At 41.9% G+C, this 20,933-nt stretch overlaps 1 protein-coding gene across 1 annotated transcript in view; it reads left to right on the top strand.

Moving 5' to 3' along the window:
- Positions 1-20,933, top strand: part of lamb1a (laminin, beta 1a) — a 49,174-nt gene that overhangs the window by 3,017 nt on the left and 25,224 nt on the right. Inside the window, exons 3-16 of the mRNA XM_071909776.2 lie at positions 1,526-1,664; positions 4,629-4,702; positions 6,049-6,237; positions 6,549-6,612; positions 7,488-7,690; positions 10,345-10,465; positions 11,483-11,671; positions 14,603-14,779; positions 15,751-15,863; positions 17,145-17,224; positions 17,874-18,009; positions 19,360-19,518; positions 19,899-20,026; positions 20,301-20,421. Of these exons, the coding sequence (XP_071765877.2) occupies positions 1,526-1,664; positions 4,629-4,702; positions 6,049-6,237; positions 6,549-6,612; positions 7,488-7,690; positions 10,345-10,465; positions 11,483-11,671; positions 14,603-14,779; positions 15,751-15,863; positions 17,145-17,224; positions 17,874-18,009; positions 19,360-19,518; positions 19,899-20,026; positions 20,301-20,421 (1,893 nt within the window). The remainder of the gene's footprint in view (positions 1-1,525; positions 1,665-4,628; positions 4,703-6,048; positions 6,238-6,548; positions 6,613-7,487; positions 7,691-10,344; positions 10,466-11,482; positions 11,672-14,602; positions 14,780-15,750; positions 15,864-17,144; positions 17,225-17,873; positions 18,010-19,359; positions 19,519-19,898; positions 20,027-20,300; positions 20,422-20,933) is intronic.

Genomic DNA, 20,933 nt, shown 5'->3' with positions numbered 1-20,933 from the left:
ATCTCTGGTGGATAACTGCTGAATCCAATCAGCTTTTATTTTACACTATAGATCAGATAATGACAAAAAACAAAACAAAGACACCAGTTAAGTTGACTCATAATTAAACATGATTTATGATAACAATATATTAATATCCGCTGTGGAAATGAACCACATACTATATTTGCTTCTCACTGTGGGTATTTTGGCATTCAATTTATTATTACATGCAATGAAAAGTTTACAGTTTAAAGCTTTTGTCTGCTGGGGGTGGAACTCATGACCGGGACCTAATCCAGCTCCCTGGCCTCTTCTCCTCGGGACAAGGCCGTCCTGTGAGACGGTGTTTTCTTAGCCCCCTGCTCCAGGAGCGTAGGAGTGAGGGAGGAGAGGGGAGGAGGGGGGGGAGGATGCTGGGGGAGAGACGGTCCGAGAGTCTAGACCATTTCCTCTGTCGCAAAAATCCCCCCGTTAAGAGCTGCTTGAGTTCTGACACCAGCACAAGAGCCTGGGACGGTCTTGAGATGAATGGCAGCAGCTTGTATGCATGAGGGCGTATTGTTGGGGTGCAGACAGACCCCTGATGGCAGGAGATATGGTGAAACATCTCCTGCAGAGAGAGGCAAGCGGTGTAGGAGCTTTAAGAGCCGAACTTCAGAGAGTTTTTATCAGACCGAACGTGTCGGCAGTGATTCACTCCCACCGAGTGTTCAAACAAAACACGCTGAATGTTTAATGATTGTTGGCCTGTATTCTCAAGCTCAGTTCTCACTGGTCAATGTGAAGCCTTTGTTCCTATTTAAATGTAATCAGTGTAAAGATAGGCTTGATTTGGCTGCAGAAAACACACAGCCTGCATCTCCTTTGACTTCAGTTGAAATGATTTAATGAATCCTTGAAAGAGGCTTTGTGTGAGAGAAGCAGGGATGCTACTAGCATTACCAACACATGTGTGTGTGTGTCTAGTTTGGGACAACACACATATATGTTTCTATTCAACGCAACACACGCTCGTATTAACATGCTATGCGTCAACATGTGTTGTTATTAACATGCTGTTGACGTGCTGCTGGCTTTGAAGCAACACAAATGTATGTTGTTCCAGACTAGACGCATGGATTTGCTGAAGATACCAAGGGCTTGGCGGCACAATCCAGATGTTTCCGATCTGAAATGCACACACAAACACACACACACACACACACACACATCTGTCGGCCAAATGAATCCTCCGCTGTCAGCCATTAAAGATTAGTTTACCCTGTTGAAACCAGAATACAGGGCCGGGGCCTCCCATTTAAAAGTCCCTAAGTTCCTATTTTACTTCAATCATTGCAGTGTAGACGGTCCACAAACAACAAAAAGCCTCCATTTCAATGACTTTACCATGAATGGCCTCTTCAACGGCCGTCCTTATCTCTTCCCTTGATTGGAGAAGATCAGCATGCTATGTGAGGAATTTCTCTGACGGTTCTCTCCCTGTGTCTCTACCTCCCTCCCTCCCTCCCTCCCTCCCTCTCCCGACCTTCAACCCGTTCACCAGGAGGAGAAGAAGTGCTTCACGTGTGACTCGGTGGAGCTCTACGACAAGCAAACCAACCAGGTCAACAGCCACCGCATCGAGAACGTCGTCACCACGTTTGCCCCGAACCGCCTCAAAACCTGGTGGCAGTCAGAGAACGGTGAGTTCTCATGGGAAAACAAAAGTCTGGGTTTAAAGAGGTGAATTAAAGGTGACTCATATCGCCTTCTTCTTTGGTGCCTCTGTCTCTTTCTTCCCTCCGAGCCTCCTTGCTTTCTCATCTCCTAGTTTGTCAGTAAAGACACTATAATCAGGTTGTAGGAGGAGGGAGGACTTCAAAGAGAAAGGCCAGCAATGGCTGACCAGCGAGACACCGTGACCTGTCAGTAAACTTTGGAATTACAGGAGTAACCCTCGGGAATGATTAGCTGCAAGGCTGCAGGATGTAGCTCTGCTTGTAAAAGTGTGTGCAGCATGTCATTAATGCTAAGAGGCAGGCGTTAACAAGGCACGACTTCTCTGTTTTTTCCCGCTAGGTTGTGTAGCGCAATGGATAGAGCAAGGCACTGACACTGCCAGGGTTGGGGGTTCAATTCCCTTTGTAGCTCAATGGGTAAAGCAAGGCACCAACACTGCCAGGAGCCTCCCATACTGAAAATGTCTGCACTCATGATTCTGTAAGGTGATTTGGATAAAAGCATCCACAAAGTGCTGTGTGTTATTTTACATGTAAGAGAGCATAGTGGGTTGGAGATCAAATTCAAGTCTGTTGAATTGTGGTTAAATTCACAGGCGGTGATGAACATGTCTCTGAACCAAACTCCACTTACTGAACCTTGTCAGTGATTGCAGCAGAAAAAACTGCAAGCCGCCCAAAACACAGATAGGAGCCAAATTAAAGTCTTTAAGTCTGTAAATTAAAGAAATAAAATGACAGTTGATGACTAAACTTATTTTATCACGTATTTATTGCTATTCAAGATCCTTTACTTTTGAAACAGAAACATGTAGCCTAACTTAAGCCTAACCTTATTCTTAATTGGATATACAGTACATTGTGGCACTAGACCATAGTGCTGGGCAATAGTCATGATAGGACAACACCAAAGCTTGAACTACCTGGCAGGAATTTTGAGCATAATAACTGCCATGATAGTTTACTATCTAAAGTGATTCCCAGGAGTTTGGCCTTGATCTACAGACAGATCATTTATGAAAAGTTTTAAGGCAGGTATGCTGCTAAGAGAATGCTATGTTCTGCTATATATGCTGCTATTTGTTTTTGTGACATTCAAGACCAATTTATTATTACCTATCCAACCACTGACTGAATCTCTTTATTTAATACTCTAGTTAACTCATTTGCTGTCAATACTGACATGTAAACCGTTTAATCGTCTGCATACACAGAAATATTGGCCTCTTCTAAGACTAATAGTAAATCATTTGTAAAAACAGTGCACATTAGCAGCCTGAGGCAGCTTCCCTGGGGTACTCCACACTTTACCTGTATGTATGGGATGCACCAGAATCAATAATGTAAATGTAATGGATTTAGATGGCAGAGTGGGTAGAGAGACTGTCCCGTGCTCAAAAGCTCACAAGTTCTAACAAGTGAGTCCTGTGAAGAATGAGTGAGGAAGACACTGAAAGCCTTCATCTGCTCAGTGGAAGTTTCTCAGGAAAACAGCATCAGCGAAATGCCTAAAATGTGAAGAGAGAAGCGCTGCTGCCTGTTTTCTGTTCCATAGGAAGTGGATGGAGAAGTGGATCAGTGCTGTCAGTGTCCTGCTTGTTTTTCTTGGCTTGACAAAAGTCGAGATTACTCTTGTGTTTTTGTTTCTCTTTCTCTCTTCCCTTCCTGCCTCCATCTGTTTGACCCTCTGTAATTTAATCTCTCCTCACCCCCCCTTATGTCATCCCATCTCCTTCTGCTGCTGCCCTCCTTTCAACTCCTTCTTTTCTACCTTTCTTCTTCCTGATGCTTTTTCCCTTTTTGTCCTCCAACCTCTCCTTCTCCCCTCTCCTCTCTCCTCCTCTTTGAGTTTGAGTTTAAGACTGATTCTGAGACAGAGACTTAATCAAGTAGAGTCCATGGCCAGAATATGATGTTCTACATAACATTTACATTTTACAATTTTAGATAAAAGAGAATGTACTGCTAAGCAAATGATTTCTCTAAATCAAAGAATGGTGCAGGGGAAATGTGTCTCCAAGCCATTCCTCTGTGGAGAAGAGGATCCCAGTGGAGATAATTTCCATTTCAGGAATTTAGCCGGAGCCACTTACAAGTGCAACAGCAGAAATAGCTTAAATTCCTACAAACCTGTAATAAGAAGTGCAAAGATCAGAGCTACAGTGCAATCATGATAGCTATAGTGATGGGACGATAGGCTTATCTCATGATACAATTCAGTACGCGATATGAGGTTCAGGATTCAATACAACAACAATACGATGTAATAAATACAAGTTCAGTGACAACAAAGTCTGACTGTGCAGAATTATGCTTATTTCTGAGATACAAATCTTTCTAGCGATGGCATTGGCTTACCAGAATGTAAACAACAATTTAAAAATGTCATTACGAAGTGACAATAATATAATTTGGATGGAGAGCTTGTGAAACTGTCAAGCGTCTCATTAGTGATTACTACAGCAGAATAACATGGAGCTGATCCGTATCGTCACATTTTTGTATTGCGATATATTGAATTTCAATATATCGTCCCGTCCCAAGACAGCTGTAATAATAGCAATATAATGATTAGGATTTGTTTGGTGGATTTTTGGTAGATTTTCTGCATTCATTTTCTGTTTCTTCGTCTCAGTAAGTTCTACTGTTTTTACTCTGCACACGCTCATACTGTTGTGAGCCAGATCTTTTCCACACACTCTGCATTCATACTTTCTACTTAACGACCCGGTTTCCCCACAGGGATCGATAAAGTTGCATCAAGTCTGATCTAGAAACAGAACCACTAAAATTTCAGCAATTTACATTCGTCTTTGTAAAAAATGTTAATGCCAGAGTGTGGACAGGCAGAACAGTTTGATTGATCTGCTCTCTCTCTCTCTCTCTCTCTCTCTCTCTCTCTCTCTCTCTCTCTCTCTCTCTCTGCAGGTCTGGAGAATGTGACCATCCAGCTGAACTTGGAGGCGGAGTTTCACTTCACCCACCTCATCATGACCTTCAAGGTAACCAATAGGAAAAGGCCTGGGGGAGTGTGGGGTAGGGGAGAGGGGGGAGGGGGGAGGGGGGATGGGGGGTTCCTGGAAGCTAAGCAATTCTCCCTGGGAGGTCCACACACACACACACACACACACACACACACACACACACACACACACATGCACGCACACACACACATACTTTCTCACATACTTTCTCTCGCTCCCCTCTCGTTCCTCTCTTGCTCTCTTTTCCTTTCACTCTTATTTCCTCTCTTTCTGCACCACTCACTTTCTCTTTGTCTCCATCTTTTTTCTCTCATGATCTCTCTCTCTCTCCCTCTTTCTTTCTCACTCTCTCACTCTCTCGCCCTTTCACATCCCTCTCTTTCTCACTTCCTCTCTATCCTCTACTTTGTTTCTCTTTTTTCTCCCCCTTTCTTTTTCTCTCTCCCCTCACTTTTTCTGCTTCTCTTTCTATCTTTCTTATCTCTCTCTCTCTCTCACACACACACACACACACACCCACACACACATACACACCCACACACACGCACAGCTGTGTAAGCCTGTGGAATGTGGTAAAAACTTGCCTGGGGGTGTTTCCCTCTCTGTCCGGGTCAGATCATGTTACCGTTAGATTTAATGCACTAACAATCTAATAGCAGTTTTACAGCTTTGATTCTCACTCTGCAGCATCTGTACAACTGTTTGTTCAGACTTGAAAAGTCTGAAAAAGTCTTCGATTAAAGTAGTAATCTGGGACATTTTCACACAAACAAATGTCTGTCCTGCTCCTCTCTCTCTCTCTCTAACTCATCAGTGATCCAACCTATCTCCAGTCTGTTCTAAACAGCCGGTGTCTGGTCGCTCTTTCCTAGGAAAAATCCTCTGCCGCACAGGAAGTGATGCGTTTTACGTTTCCGGTTTGTTTGAAATCAACAGAAGAAGAAGAAGAACTGAGTAGTTAGCATGAGCAGCGATAGCCACCATGGCTGAACAGACAGAGAAAAGAGAAACTCAAACTGCATCAACAGAAAGAAAATCCAAGCTCCGCCCACACTGTTTGATTGACAGGTGATCTGTGGGAAGAGCAGTGCAGAAACACCACAGCGATGAAACTGAGCAACAAAGATGGAGACTAAATAAAATAAAACACCACAGCAATGAGCAGTTATGGGGCATATTTTTCTTTTTTTCTGGTGACTGTGGAACATTCATGTAAGAGACAAGTGCTAGGAAAAGAAATAAAAATAAATCATATCTGTATGTACTTATATTATTTCATTAGCTGTTGACGTGTCTTTAATGTCACAGAGACACATTCCTGTTGTAATCAGAGTGGTTAAGTGTGTCCTCTCTCTTGGCCTCAGACCTTCCGGCCGGCTGCCATGGTGATTGAGCGGTCGGCGGACTTCGGGAAGACCTGGCAAGTGTACCGATACTTTGCGTACGACTGCGAGTCTTCCTTCCCCGCCGTCTCCCAGGGTCCCATGCAGAAGGTGGACAACGTCATCTGCGATTCGCGCTACTCCGACATCGAGCCGTCCACCGAGGGAGAGGTACTGAGCCGCCCTGAGGTTTTACCTGAAGGGATGTTGGCAAAAACTCATCGCTGAAGAGTTTGGTTCCAAAATGACATCCACAGTTTTAAAATGTTACAAAACGATTGACAATACAAAATTGAAACAAATTATGCAACTTTTTTAAGGATAATGGGTAACTGGAGTCCTTGGTTGAATAATTAACTGCATGATTTTCCCCCCAAAATTCATATATAGAGTTTTGCGATAGAACTCTTCAATTTCGTATGAGTCAAATTAATAAAACGGTAGTGAATTTGTAATCAGTGTGGTACAATGTTTTTTTGCAGGTCATTTTCAGAGTTCTGGACCCTGCGTTCCGGATTGAAGACCCCTACAGCCCCCGGATCCAGAGTAAGTCACCGTCACTTTACACTTTCAGAATCATGTGTTGTCTCTAAATGCAAAAAACAGTATGCCTGATCCAAATATATTTTCTACAAAACAATAAGAATAAGTAAAGTAAGCTTTACTTGGGCGATGTTTCAACCCACTGACTTTCACCTGGTCAGACAGAATCTGGCTCTAGACTCAGTACTGACTTCAGTCATTCACCAATTTACCACCTGACCTGAGTTTTTTACCCTGAGGAAAGTTCAGTTCCCACTTGGGCCACCCAAGGTAAAACTGTATGTACTCATGGTACTTTAAGACACTTTTGATGAAAGCATATTCATACCCTTTTCAGATGTAAAACCATTGTTAATAATGATAAAAACCTGATGTTTTATGTTTAGTTTAGGGTTTTTTGCCCATAGACCAAAGAGCATCCTCTTATACTACAAACCCCACCAGCAGTGCTCCTGTATCTGCTTTTAACAGAGTTACCATTTGTGAAAACTGCAAATTTCCACTTTCTTGGTAATGTAGTGAAACCCAATAATGTAACAATTATCACGTTAATAATGTTAAAAGTTATCAGGTAACTACTATTATATGAATGGGAAATGTATTACGTTTACAGGGCTATTACTAACTGCAATTTGTGATTACATTAATGGTTTATTACATTGGCAAGAAGTTACATTAACAGCTGCAACAGCGTCCACCAAACAGCATGTCATTACATTTCTGTATCTCATCAAGGCGTTTTACTGTGTAGTGCAGCTGCCACAGTGATAAAACTGCTGAAGTTTCCTAGTGAAAAGCTCTGAAACATGTGTGTGTGTGTGTGTGTCTGTGTGTGTGTGTGTGTGTGTGTGTGTGTGTGTGTGTGTGTGTGTGTGCAGACATGCTGAAGATCACCAACCTGAGGGTGAAGTTCACCAAGCTGCACACGCTGGGCGACAACCTGCTGGACTCCAGGATGGAGATCAAGGAGAAGTATTACTACGCCGTGTACGACATGGTGGTGCGAGGGAACTGCTTCTGCTACGGCCACGCCTCCGAGTGCGCGCCCATCGAGGGCGCCGGGGACGCAGTGGAGGGCATGGTGAGTCCCAGTCAGTAGAAATGGAGTAGAGTAGAGTGAAGGCCATGAAGAAACCTGGCTTTGATGTTAATGTTCTGCATATCGTTGCTGTCGAGTGAAAACCTCACATCTCCCAAACTTTTCAGGATCGAAGAAAAACAGCCTTACTTTCAGATTGACCTCCATGCATTTTTGAGTTTATCCAGTGGGTTTTTAAAAGGTTTCACAAGGCCAAGGGGTTGTAGAATTTTCTCAACCCACAGAAGATGTACCATGTAATCCTCCAGTTAAAGTTAAAACACAAAAATTACCAAAATTGAAGTTACAAGGTTTTCACGTGACAACAGTGATATTTAAATGATCATTTTCATGCCAGAAAATTTCACAAAATTACAAGGATTCAGTATTTCCCCCAGAGTTTTATTCCTGAAACAGCAATTAGACATCATGGGACACTAAACTCTGCATTTTAAAGCCAAACTAATGAAACCTTGTAGGTGGGTCAGCAGCTCCTTAAGGCAGGTGAAGCAGGTTTCATTTTGGGTTTTACAGACTGCTGATTTCTGATTTTTTATTGAAATGCCAATAATGGAAAACCAAATAATCAGTCAAATCCTACTAAATATACTCTCTACTGTATGTTCATCTTTGCTCTTGGAACAAAGAGGAACTGACTGGTTGAAATCCTAATTGCCTTAACACTGATGGGGAACAGGCTGATTAGCAGACTTTCACAGCTCCTTTTCATTGTCCAGTGGCTTCACTGTAATTACTGTAACTACATTGATATTCTATCATTTCTCGCTCCATGATAGAGACGCTACAGTTTACATTTAGTTGACAAATGTGTTTTGAAGTGACATTACTACAAGGATAACACTGATGGAGAATGTTTTTCTGAGATTTCTTTCACTTGATTTGTAAATGGACACTTAAATGGATTGATCCAGGCAATTTGATTCATTTTTGAACATTTTATATTCCTCCAAATTGTGGAGCAAGTGGAGCTGGGCATCTCCATTGATGTAAAATATCAATGTGAGTGGGAGTTGCTGTTAAAAGAGACTTTCCTGCTGATTCATTCTCTGTTTCTTCCTCCTTTGAGCTAAATTCCCATTGGCTGTTGCTGTCCTGAGTGTGTCTGCCTGCCTGTGTGTGTGTGTGTGTGTGTGTGTGTGTGTGTGTGTGTGTTTGTGTGTATAAATGCATTTGTGCATCCTGTTAGCTAGTTAGCTAGCTAGTGTCAGTGACTGTGGTGAGACGACCTGCGTTAGCCTAGTTTACAGTCTGTCTGCAGGCAGCTGTGAGGGTGTTTGTGTGTGTGTGTGTGTTTGTGTGTGTGTGTGTGTGTGTGTGTGTGTGTGTGTGAGAGTATTGCCAAAGAGAGGAAAGCTAAACAATGCTGTTCCTGTTTACTCTGTGTCATCCCATGCTTAGACTCAGTCTGTGGTTTGTCTGTTTAACTTTTATAGCTTTTCTTTATTGCCGTTCCTCTCCCCTGGAAAAAAAAGTCAGGAAGCTTAGAAGAGTCAATTCAGTCTTCTTTCTCCCAGACAGTAAATCTTAGTCAGCAATTAATTAAGTACACAAAGCCTCAAACGATTAAGTGAAATCCCCTTGTAGAGAAATAGGCAGACACTGTCATCAGGTAATTTTAAAACTGATTCCAACATGAAACCAACACCTTTTAATAAACTCCAGTCTCAGCAGGCTTTCTCTATATAACTCTGCCTCACATTTAGTTTCTGGTTTTACAGATTCATGTTTGTGTGTCCTGACAGCAGCACTGCAGCCATGCTGATTACAAAACAGTGTATCATGGTGTATCATTTGTTTTCTGGAGTGACTTACACTGAGTGCAACAACAGATCAGCAACATTACAAGCAACCAACAGTCAAAGCCACAGAAGAGAAAGTTAAGATCCAACTTTACTCATCCAGATGAGGAAGCAGCAAATAGCAATAGTTAAAAACAGTAAAATACATTATATCATAATAAGTAGAAATATTTGAACAAAATGTATGATATTATATATATTATATACAGTATATTGCAGAGGTGTGACCAAGTCAACTCTGCTTCAGTCCCATGTCAGTCTCAAGTCTCAAGTCTCAAGTCTAAATGTAGAACAGCAAGTCAAGTCAGAACAAATCAAGAGTCCAGTATCAATTTAATATCTTAAAGAAAACTAAATATCTAGGACTTTTCAGTGCAATATGGTTTTAATAGGATAAAAACTTGGTAAGAGCATCATGAGTTTGATTTCTATAATCAGTTTCAACTTCAATAAATTCAATCATTCCATACAAATTCAGAAAACAGAATTTAAATTCAGTCGTCCGCTGGAACAAATCTCATCACTTTCAATCTAAGTCATTTACACAAACACAAGATCTCAAGTCAAGACTTTAGAAACCTTTTCAAGTCATCAAAGTACAAGTCAGAGTCAAGTCCCAAGTCACCAGAACCCAAGTCAAGTCAAGTCTCAAGTCTTCTCTTCATGCAGCAAGTCAAGTCTCAAGCAGTTAAAACTGTGATTTGAGTCCCCACCTCTGATACAGTATATTGTATATAAAAGTCAGTTGGATCCTGTTGTTGACCTGTGTGTGTGTGTGTGTGTGTGTGTGTGTGTGTGTGTGTGTGTGTGTGTGTGTGTGTGTGTGTTCCTCCTCAGGTCCACGGTCACTGCATGTGTAACCACAACACCATGGGTCTGAACTGTGAGAAGTGTCAGGACTTCTACCACGACCTGCCGTGGAGGCCGGCCGAGGGCCGCAACACCAACGCCTGCAAGAGTGAGACAAGACGTTTTTATTTTCTATTTTGGAATATTTAATTTGGGGATTTTCACAATATAGGACATACAAAACCATAAGCAAACATAGCACTGAATACATGAATAAATAGATAAATAAAATTACAAGGTAGAGACATTTTAGACCAGTTTCATGAGAGATAATTTGGACAGAATCACTTCATCATATCTGCATTATACTTTTCCATTGTTGACAAAGGCAAGGTTTCAGTGCAGTCAGTGTAAGGTCTGCCACACTTTCAGAAAGCAGTCATATTTCTTACTTAAAATATATGTAATTTTCTCCAGGGCTTCACATCTATTCATTTCTGAGAGCCAAAGTCCTATTGAGAGGTGACAGTTAGACTTTCCATGTTACTGCAAAGAGCTATATCTATAAATTTCATTTTCATTCTAGAATTCCCCGTAAGATTTCCACTAATATTAGTGAAGTTCCCCATAACACATAACTCAGGATCTGGTGGAAAGTGAGTGTTTTTTTAGATTTTTTTTGTTGCATATGTCAGAACAAGAAAACTTTATTCCTTTCTTTATCCTTCCTTAACAAGTATTCAACGGGGTGCCGTTCTTCTTCCAGCACCCCGAGCGGGACGTCCGGGACCTGTAGCTACAAACTCTTTCCATTTTTCGACATCTGATATTCATTGCTCAATAAATCATAAAATACAGGAGGCTGCATTCATTTTCTGAAAACAAATGTCACAAGATAGCAATATTATTCCTTAATAGGTTTTATTTTAATGCAGAAGAGAAGCAGAAGAGTCATATTTTTCATTTTGTATAAATTTCCCTCTGGTTTAACTCTTCACTGGGAGTTTCAGTAAGTCATTCCATCCTCACAGTCTTTCCAGAGCTTCATTTTACCTTCAGATCCTCAGTGTTTGGTCAGCAAACAGGAGAGATGGCACCGTCTGTTTACAGCACAGTATCTGCCTGCTGTAAACACTCCATAAACTGTTCTCTCCCCCCCCCCCCCCCCCTCCTTCCTTCTCCCTAGAGTGCAACTGTAACCATCACTCTGACTCCTGCCACTTCGACATGGCGGTGTTCGTATCCACCGGTAACGTCAGCGGCGGCGTGTGCGACGAGTGTCAGCACAACACCGTGGGACACAACTGTGAGCAGTGCAAGCCGTTCTTCTTCCAGCACCCCGAGCGGGACGTCCGGGACCCCAACATCTGTGAACGTGAGTGATCGCTGCAGAGTTAGAGACCTCGTCCGGCGGGTCCCCGACATGTGTCGTCACAAACCAGGAGTCTGCAGGTTTTCATTCCAACTGAACACTACAGCAGCTGTTTTCACTGATTAACACACCTTCAACCAGAGAGGAGGAGCTAATCGGTGAAATCCGCTGCTTCTTTGAGGGCGATACACAGAAAAATAAAGGTGCGAACTGGAACTGAAAATGGTTTCTATGGCTATGTGAACCTATAGAAGAACCATTTCTGGTTTTACAAAGAACCTTTTAATATCCCAAATTAAAAGGTTCTTAATTCTTAGTTATTGGATGGTGGGTAATGGCATAAATGGGGAAAATAACCAAACCCCTTCACAGTATATATTGTGCGATTGTAAATGAGGCTACAGGCTACAAGGGCAGATAAACAGAAACACAATGCAGGAGTCTAAGCAAAGGAGAGCAGAAATGGTTCTTTAAAGAGTCTGGTTCTTCTATGGCTTCACTCCAAAGAAGCATTTTCAGTTCCAGTTGGCGCCTTTATTTTTCTGTGCGTGGGATGGAAGAGCTTCTTACTGTAAAGCTATCAGCTGTGTCAAACAGGAAGCTGCTCTTTGGCAGAGGCTGCAGATATCTCACTTGAGAGGCTGAGAGAAGAAGAAAAATATTCAAATGACTTTATTGCATTGGCAAGTTCTATATACAGAACATGGTTTAAAAATTAGCTCCGACGCGTTTTGGCGAGAACAGTTGTTTCACCTTCGTCTTTCTTTTAAGGATATTTGTACAATTTAGTTTTGTTTAAACTCCCTGAAGAAGGCAAGAGGCCGAAACGCGTCACAGTTAGTGTTCAGCCATGTTCTGTAGGTACTTACCAATGCAATAAATGAAGGCATTTTAATTTTTTTTCAGCTGCTGTAGTGTTTGGTTAGAAAGAAAAAGACTCTTTAGCCTTCCGTGGCTCATGGTTGCCCGTCCTGGTATGAAGTGCCAGTTTGACGAGCCGATGAATCCACCGGTCCTCAGTAACACTCTTCTTCTCTCTTCTTTCACTTATCGCTCCTCATATCCTGCCCCCCTTTCCTGCCTCTCTTTTTAGAATATATCATTTATATTTTATTTTCCTGTCATGTCTGGGTCTTTGATGAGGAGTTGAGAGGAACACCTGGGCTTTGAAGACGGATCAGATCCCTCTGGTCGCACACTGCAAAAAAAATCCATCCTAACCAGTTTAATCAAATTAATATTGAATGTTAAAACGTTACTTTTATTAAACTTGAAAAAATCTGCCAGTGGGGTGAGATAATCCCACTGGTTGCCAGTGCAAATCGACTTGTTTTAAGAATTTTCTTATTCTGCCTTGTTTCAACATATTAACACTTATAACCTGAAAATGCAAACAAGTAAAACTATCACAGCCCACTCCATAATTTTTCAGTTGAGAAAAATACATTTTAATAAGATCGAATATGAGATCAAATGACTTGTTATGATGGACATTTCTTACAGTGTAGCCCTAACCACAGCTTTGTGGCTCGTTTGTCATCTGCTAGACTTTCATGTTTGAAACACAAGCGGTCTAATGAGGCCTCAGATGTGTGTGTGGGGGGTGGGGGGGTGGGGGGGTGGTGTGTTGGTACTTGCCACTCTGTGTGTGTGTGTGTGTGTGTGTGTGTGTGTGTGTGTGTGTGCAGTTGGCTCCAGGTGTGTGGAATGGGTTTCAGGAAACAAAGTGATTTTTTATTGCACTTTTGCACCTCAACATACAGACACACACACACACACACACACACACACACACACACTGGCCTTTTACATCTTTTAGTCCATTTTCACTCATCTCTAGCTTCTATCTGTTATTGATAATGTACATTTCTGCAGCTCTTACTTCACTGTCTCGTCAGTAAGTGTGCACTCTGCCTTTTTCCCATGGCATCTTAGCTTTGTGTCTTTAAAAAGGACGTTACAGTCAGTCCTCTTTATCCTGTTCCTGTTTATGAGTTGAGAAGTAACATGCTGCAGTGGGTTTGGTCATTTCCTTTCCTTTGTTTTCAGACTCTTCTACAGTGGGCATCTGTATGTTATTTTTAGCTTGGTGATATCAGTCCAGTGTGGAGACTCAGAATGAACTGTGAAGCTGTAGAAATTACTTTATTTGATCTCATCTCAGCTCAGTTGCTCTCTTATCATTGAATCCAGTAACACTCATCACACCGTTCCCTCTTCTTTCCTTTCCTCCACAATCCAACATTTCTCATTTCTTCAAAGCTTGCTGTATGTAGTCATTCCCTTTTTCAATGTAATTTAAATTAGGGCTGGGTGATATGGTTGAAATTAATATCATGATAATAATTTTTTCTATATCGATATATATCACGATATGGCTCACGTATGCAAAATCACATGTTAAATAATCAAATGAATGTCTACCATACCTCATTTTGTCACACTTTTAAGATAAAATTTGCTTGTTATCAATTTAGACAGCAGAATTGTTTGTCCTGATATCCCAAAATCACCAAATCATCATGATATGATTCTACTGTAAGATGACAAACCATAATATTGAATTATCGCCCAGCCCTAATTTAAATAGACAGATAGATGAATAGATAATAATAATAACAATAATAATGAACTTTATTTTTCATACAAAAGTGCTTTACAGAGTAAAAACAAACAATAAAAACAAAGAAAATAAATGAATACATAAAAGAGTCATAAAATAAGTGAATTTAAAGCAGGATTAACACTTATTTTATGCCTCTTTTATGTATTCTTTTATCTTCTTTGTTTTTATTTTCTTTGTTTTGGACAAGGACATTTAACGAATCCCTGGTGAGGAAACAGAGTTGTCATCAGCAAAGTGAAGTTATTTACGCCTCTCCCCTGGACTGAGAATGTGTGTAACTGAAGATTGTCCTCTCTGTGGCTCCGTAGCGTGTAACTGCGACCCGCTGGGCTCGCTGAATGGAGGGATCTGCGACCGGACGACGGACGTGCGAGCCGGCCTGATCGCCGGTCAGTGCCGCTGCAAACCCAACGTGGAAGGAGAGCGCTGCGACGAGTGCAAACAGGCGCACTACGGCCTGAGTGACGACCCGCTGGGCTGCCTGGGTGAGGAACACACACACACACACACATCCACACACATCCGTATACACACTGTCATACACTTCCATACACACTGCCACACACACATCCATACGCACTGCCACACACATCCATACACACTGTCATACACTTCCATACACACTGTCACACACATCCATATACACACTGCCACACACATCCATGCATACTGTGACACACATCCATACACACTGTCACACACATCCAGACACACTGTCACACACATCCATACACACTGTAACACACATCCATATACACTTTAATACACATCCATACACACTGCAATACACATCCATACACACTCCTCCACACTCCACACACAGCAAGTCTTATTTGAACTATTTTACTCCTGTGAAGCACTTTGTGACTTTGCTCTGTGAAAGGTGCTATATAAATAAACTTTACTTACTTACTTACTTACTTACTTACACTTTAATACACATCCATACACACTGGCACACACATCCACACACATTGTCACACACATCCATACACACTGTAATACACATCCATACACACTTTAATACACATCCATACACACTTTAATACACATCCACACACATTGTCACACACATCCATACACACTTTAATACACATCCATACACACTTTAATACACATCCACACACATTGTCACACACATCCATACACACTGTAATACACATCCATACACACTTTAATACACATCCATACACACTTTAATACACATCCACACACATTGTCACACACATCCATACACACTTTAATACACATCCATACACACTTTAATACACATCCACACACATTGTCACACACATCCATACACACTGTAATACACATCCATACACACTGCCACACACATCCATATAAACCTGAGGACTTTTCTTAATCCACAAGAGCACCAAGTGTTATTTCTATAATAGAGAAATGCTTGATATGAAGCAGCTTATCAGTGAGTGTGTGTGTTGGTCTCCTGCAGCCTGCACCTGCAGCCCGCTGGGAACCGTCCCGGGAGGAAACCCCTGTGACACCGACTCTGGAGACTGTTACTGCAAACGCCTGGTGGCCGGCAGAGACTGTGACCAGTGTCTGGTGAGGACCGGACACACACGCTATCAAACATTACATACCAGATATTGATATTTGCATGTTATTCTTAACATTTGTTTTAGGCTTTTGACTAACAGCAGTTGTAAGTGCCACATGATGTGTGGCAGAGATATTACAGAGCTGCTGTGTCCTCACTGGAGCCGAAACGATTAGCCGATTAATCACTAAGGCGGTTAATCGATTAGAATTTAGATAATCGATTAACTGTTTTAGTCTTTTATCAAGTAAAAATACAAAACATTTGCTGGTTACAGTTTCACAAATGCTAAGATTTGCTGCCTTTCTCCATTATATCATTATAAATGAAGACTTTGGGATTGTTTTTTGTCTGCTGGTCAGACTAAGTAAGCAATTTTACAAATCACTTAGTGCTCTGGTAACTTGTGATGGTCATTTGTCATTATTTTTGACTTTTTATACAGTAAATGATTAATCGATTAATCAAAAACATAATAATAGATCTATTGATAATGAAAATAAATGAGTTTCAGCTCTAGTCCCCGGTCCTGTTGCTCTAAGGTCTAACCTAAAAACAAAAGGTGATGGTGCCAGTCTCTTCTGACACTGTGTGCTGCTGTGTCTTATGCTGTATTTTGTGTTTTGTATTTATCTGTTTGTTTACTTGTTTAAAAAGGTGAAGGATTTTGTGATTGCAGGTCTAGAAAGCTATACAATTTACTGACTTACATTTAATCTGCTCGGAGCACCAGAGGGGAGGGACTGAACTGATTCAGACGGTCCAGCTCGTTCTGGGTCAGCTGCCAATCACAGAAAAGTAGACTGAACTCATTTTCAAATGTTTTCCTGTAGTAGTCTAAACTTTCTACAACTACGTCCTTTGTGGCAAACCCCACCCATTTGGTAGTGCAAGGAGATTAAAACAAACATTAAGAATTATTTACAATTGGTTACTGTTACTGTTTCATTCAGATCTGGCGCTCAGAGCCATTTAAACTGCTCTGCTATGGGTTTCTCGGCCTGCAGCTCGGCTCAGTGTGACTGCTGTAAGTGGTTTTCTGGCTCGACTCGCTGCTGTCCCACTCCGGCTGTAAATCTCCAGCTGTGAAACAGCTGGGGGTCTGGGGGAGGGGGAGGGGTGGTGGGGGAGTGAAAGCCCCAAATCCACTTTACATCCGTCCACAGCTTGAAAACAGCTTTTTAAAGAGGAACAAGGTGGGAGGTCGATAATGACATGTCGTTTAAGGCCTGTTTTTTAAATGGTGTGTGTGTGTGTGTGTGTGTGTGTGTGTGTGAATCCCACAGCCTCAGCACTGGGGGCTCAGTAACGACATGGATGGCTGCAGACCCTGTGACTGCGACCTGGGCGGAGCCGTCAACAACGAGTGAGTTCACAGTTCAGCTGATTGAAAACATCAAAGACTTTTCTGTTGTGTTTCCAAAAGAGACCGGAGGACTCGACTCAGAACCCAGAGAAACACAAAAGACACAAAAACTCAGAAACTGCCGCTCTGGAAGTATGAATGAAGTATGTTTTTATATAGCAGTCGCAATAAATATCTTTGGTTCTGATGAAAGCTGTCTAGACAGTTTTTCGAGAGTGTTTACTATTTTTTGAGTTTCTGTGGCTGTTATGTCACTGCGGTTAAAAAGTAAATAATTCAGCTGCAGTCAGTGAACAAGCAAACTAGAAACTAATTTTAAAACCAACATATTTAAGCTAATATAGCCTTCATCGGGGTAAAAAAAAGATGCAATACAATATATACAGACTTCAATCTACAGAAGAGGATTAGGGCCACATTAGGGTAAACAATATATTCAAGTTTGATCTTAGACTTCTGAGAATAAATTCAGAATTTTGAGAATAAAGTTAGAATTCTGAAATTAAAGGAGATTCTGAGCATCATGGTATCGAATCCTGAACCCCATATTGCGTATCGAATCGTATTGTGAAATAAGCAGATCATCCCATCCATATTGGAAACTATTTTTTCCATCTGTTCCTCTGACTTCCCTCCCGCCCCGCTGCAGTTGCTCCCAGGAGACGGGTCAGTGTGTGTGCAGGGATCACATGTTTGGCCGTCGCTGCGACCAGGTGGAGTCCGGCTTCTACTTCATCGCTCTGGACCACTACACCTACGAGGCCGAGAACGCCAAGTTCGGACCTGTGAGTCGCCTTTCACCCTCCGGCCTGTTTCACCCTCCGGCCTGTTTCACTCTGCAGCCTGTTTCACCCTCCGGCCTGTTTCACCTGACAGAGCTGAACCTGTCACCGGGGTCAGGGGAGATTTCTCTCCGTCAGTTTTCAGCCTGTTTTTGTAACTGAAACTTATTACATATGACGAAGCTCCTTCTTCTTCTTTTTGTCAATTCAATTCAATTTAAAGGTCTGTGTAACTCTGGTAGTATCTTGGGTTGTGTCTCTTCCTCCATGATAAAACCCCAAAATCAGTGATTCTGTGATCTGTTGCTCCGGTAGAGGAGACTGGAGAATTGTGTTTTTTTCTCTCTCCATTCACTGACATTGTCTGGAGGAACAGCCTGAAAATCACTTCTAGCACATAAACGAGCACAAAGAAAGCAGATTCTGACAATATATAAAAAAAAAACTAGTCATGCTGCTGAATTGTTTTTAAGTGAATCTCTTTCTTTATATTTATTAAACCTCTCAGTTTGAACAAGTGTAACACCGAAATTCGGAAAGGAAATGTATGCCGATGGAACAAAGAAAATAATATGTTTACCAATAATTTTAAATAGCCGAAAAAAAGTAAGAGATTTGTTTTTTATATATTGGCAGAATCTGCTTTGTCAAAGTCCTGTCTCCCACCTTTTTTTTGCACATTTACAATTTACAAATATTTCCTTTCCGCATTTCAGTGTTACACTTGTTCAAGCTGAAAGGTTTGCATGACTAGTTTTTTACTGTATTGTGTATATTGTGACCTGAAAAAACACAGAGAACAGAGAATCACTGATTTTGGGGTTATGTCAAGGCCAGGAAGCTACACAACCCAAGGTACTGCCAAAGTTCAACATCACTTTAAGACACTTGGTTGGCACAATCAGATCATTCTCACATTACAGTTCAGACTGCAGAACACACCGACACACCTGAAGCCCAGACTCACTGTCTGTGTCACAGCCTGAACCCTGCAGCCTGCTTCTTCTCCTCACTGCTGCTTCCTTTTACCTCCTTTTCAGGCTTGGGTCATTTTGCAGTTTGCAATAACTTAGTGTTTGTTTAAACATACCCCGAGGACCAGATGGGTGGGGTTTACCACATCAGGACAGTTCAGATAGTAGTCAGTAGCCAGTCAGCCACAGAAAAGTAAGCTTAATTTGACCCAAGTCTGTTCCATTTGCATCCCAATTAAATGTCTCTTTATCTCTCTCCAAGCCTCTCTTTCCCCTTCTGTCTAACTCCAACCTTTTCTCTCTCGGTGCCTTCTCCCGTTCTCTCCCCACATCCTGCTCTTGAACCCCGGTCTGACCTCCTCCCTCGTCTCGTCCTCAGGGAGTGACCGTGGTGCCGCGGCCTCACCCTCAGGACCGCAGCCCCACCTGGACGGGGATCGGGCTGGTCAACGTCCCGGAGGGAGCCTTCCTGGAGTTCTCCATCGACAACATCCCCCACTCCATGGAGTACGACATCCTCATACGCTACGAGCCACAGGTAGGAAGCAGTCTGATGGGTGGAGATCAAAATCCTTCACTGTATTCGATGCCCTTCATAGTGAGAGTCTTTAATTACTGCTGAGGTGCGCTTGATTAAAGGATAAGTTCGGCGATTTTGGACCTGTATGTAATTAGTCTCTACTATACCTGTAGTACTTGGACCCACAGGCAATATTGGCTCCAGAGTCAGCTGTTGGGGATTTAGGCCTGAACACTGGCCTGATTTAGGCCCAAACGGGGGATTTAGGCCTGAACACACAGACTGATAATATAGAATACATCCTGTTTATTTATGATATTTTAATGTAATGTGAACAAGTTGCATGTTGCAGCTTTAAGGCGCTCTGGATGGAACATGCTGGTGTTTTGTCCCTGCAGCTGCCGGACCAGTGGGAGGAGGTGCTGATGACGCTGATGAGACCCGGACCGATCACAGCTGACAGCCGCTGTGCCAACACCATGCCGGACGACGACAACCAGATGATCTCCCTGCACCCCGGCTCCCGGTAAAACACACACTCTACCGCCTGCGTGTGTGTGTGTGTGTGAGTCTGAGTGTGTCTGTATGTGCTTCTTTGAAAGTGTGCATGTGTCTTTCTGTGCACGTGTGAGTGTGTGTGCCTGTGTGTGTGGCTGAAGGATGATTCTACACAGTGACCGTCTCTCTCCGCCTGTGTTTATGTTATATAACCATAACATATATCTCTAGTGTACACACAGAGTAAATGATGATGTGTGTGTTAAGAGTGTCCTGTGTCCCGTCCCGTGTCTTCTCCACAGCTACGTGGTTCTTCCCAGGCCGGTGTGTTTTGAAACCGGTCTGAACTACACCGTCCGCCTCAGCCTGCCGCTGTACTCGGCCCTCAGCGACGTCCAGTCGCCGTACACACTCATCGACTCGGTGAGGAAAAACCCACTAAAACCCCATTGTGGCTGAAAAATATTGATAAAAAACTCAAATTGTGATTATTTGACAGAATTGTGATTTAAACTGCGATTCAGAACATCACAAGTTTTTCTTGTCATGAGTTTTTTTTAGAACTTTAAAATTGTTTCAAGAAAAGTACGGAAAAGGATTAGGGCCACATGTGAACAAATTATTTGAGTGTAATCTCAAAATTCTTAAATTAATCTCAGAATTCAAATAAATGAATGAATTTTTACATGTGACCCGAATCCTCTTCCGTAGAAAAGTGATTTTGTTACAAAAAAAATAAAAATAGATGTCGGTATGTAGGATTTACTGAGTTGAGTATGATGAAATGTCCATTAGTATATTCACATAATTTCTTTATTAACAAAAACAATTCTGCTTCAAGTGAACATTAAAACTTTTTATGTTCTTATGTTATTTTGCTGTTTCCATTTGGCTTTCTAATCTGATACATTATTATTCACATAAAAATACTGACC

Source organism: Centroberyx gerrardi, chromosome 4 (assembly GCF_048128805.1).
Source record: "Centroberyx gerrardi isolate f3 chromosome 4, fCenGer3.hap1.cur.20231027, whole genome shotgun sequence".
Taxonomy (NCBI): Eukaryota; Metazoa; Chordata; class Actinopteri; order Beryciformes; family Berycidae; genus Centroberyx; species Centroberyx gerrardi.
This window is presented reverse-complemented; position numbering and strand designations above follow the sequence as displayed.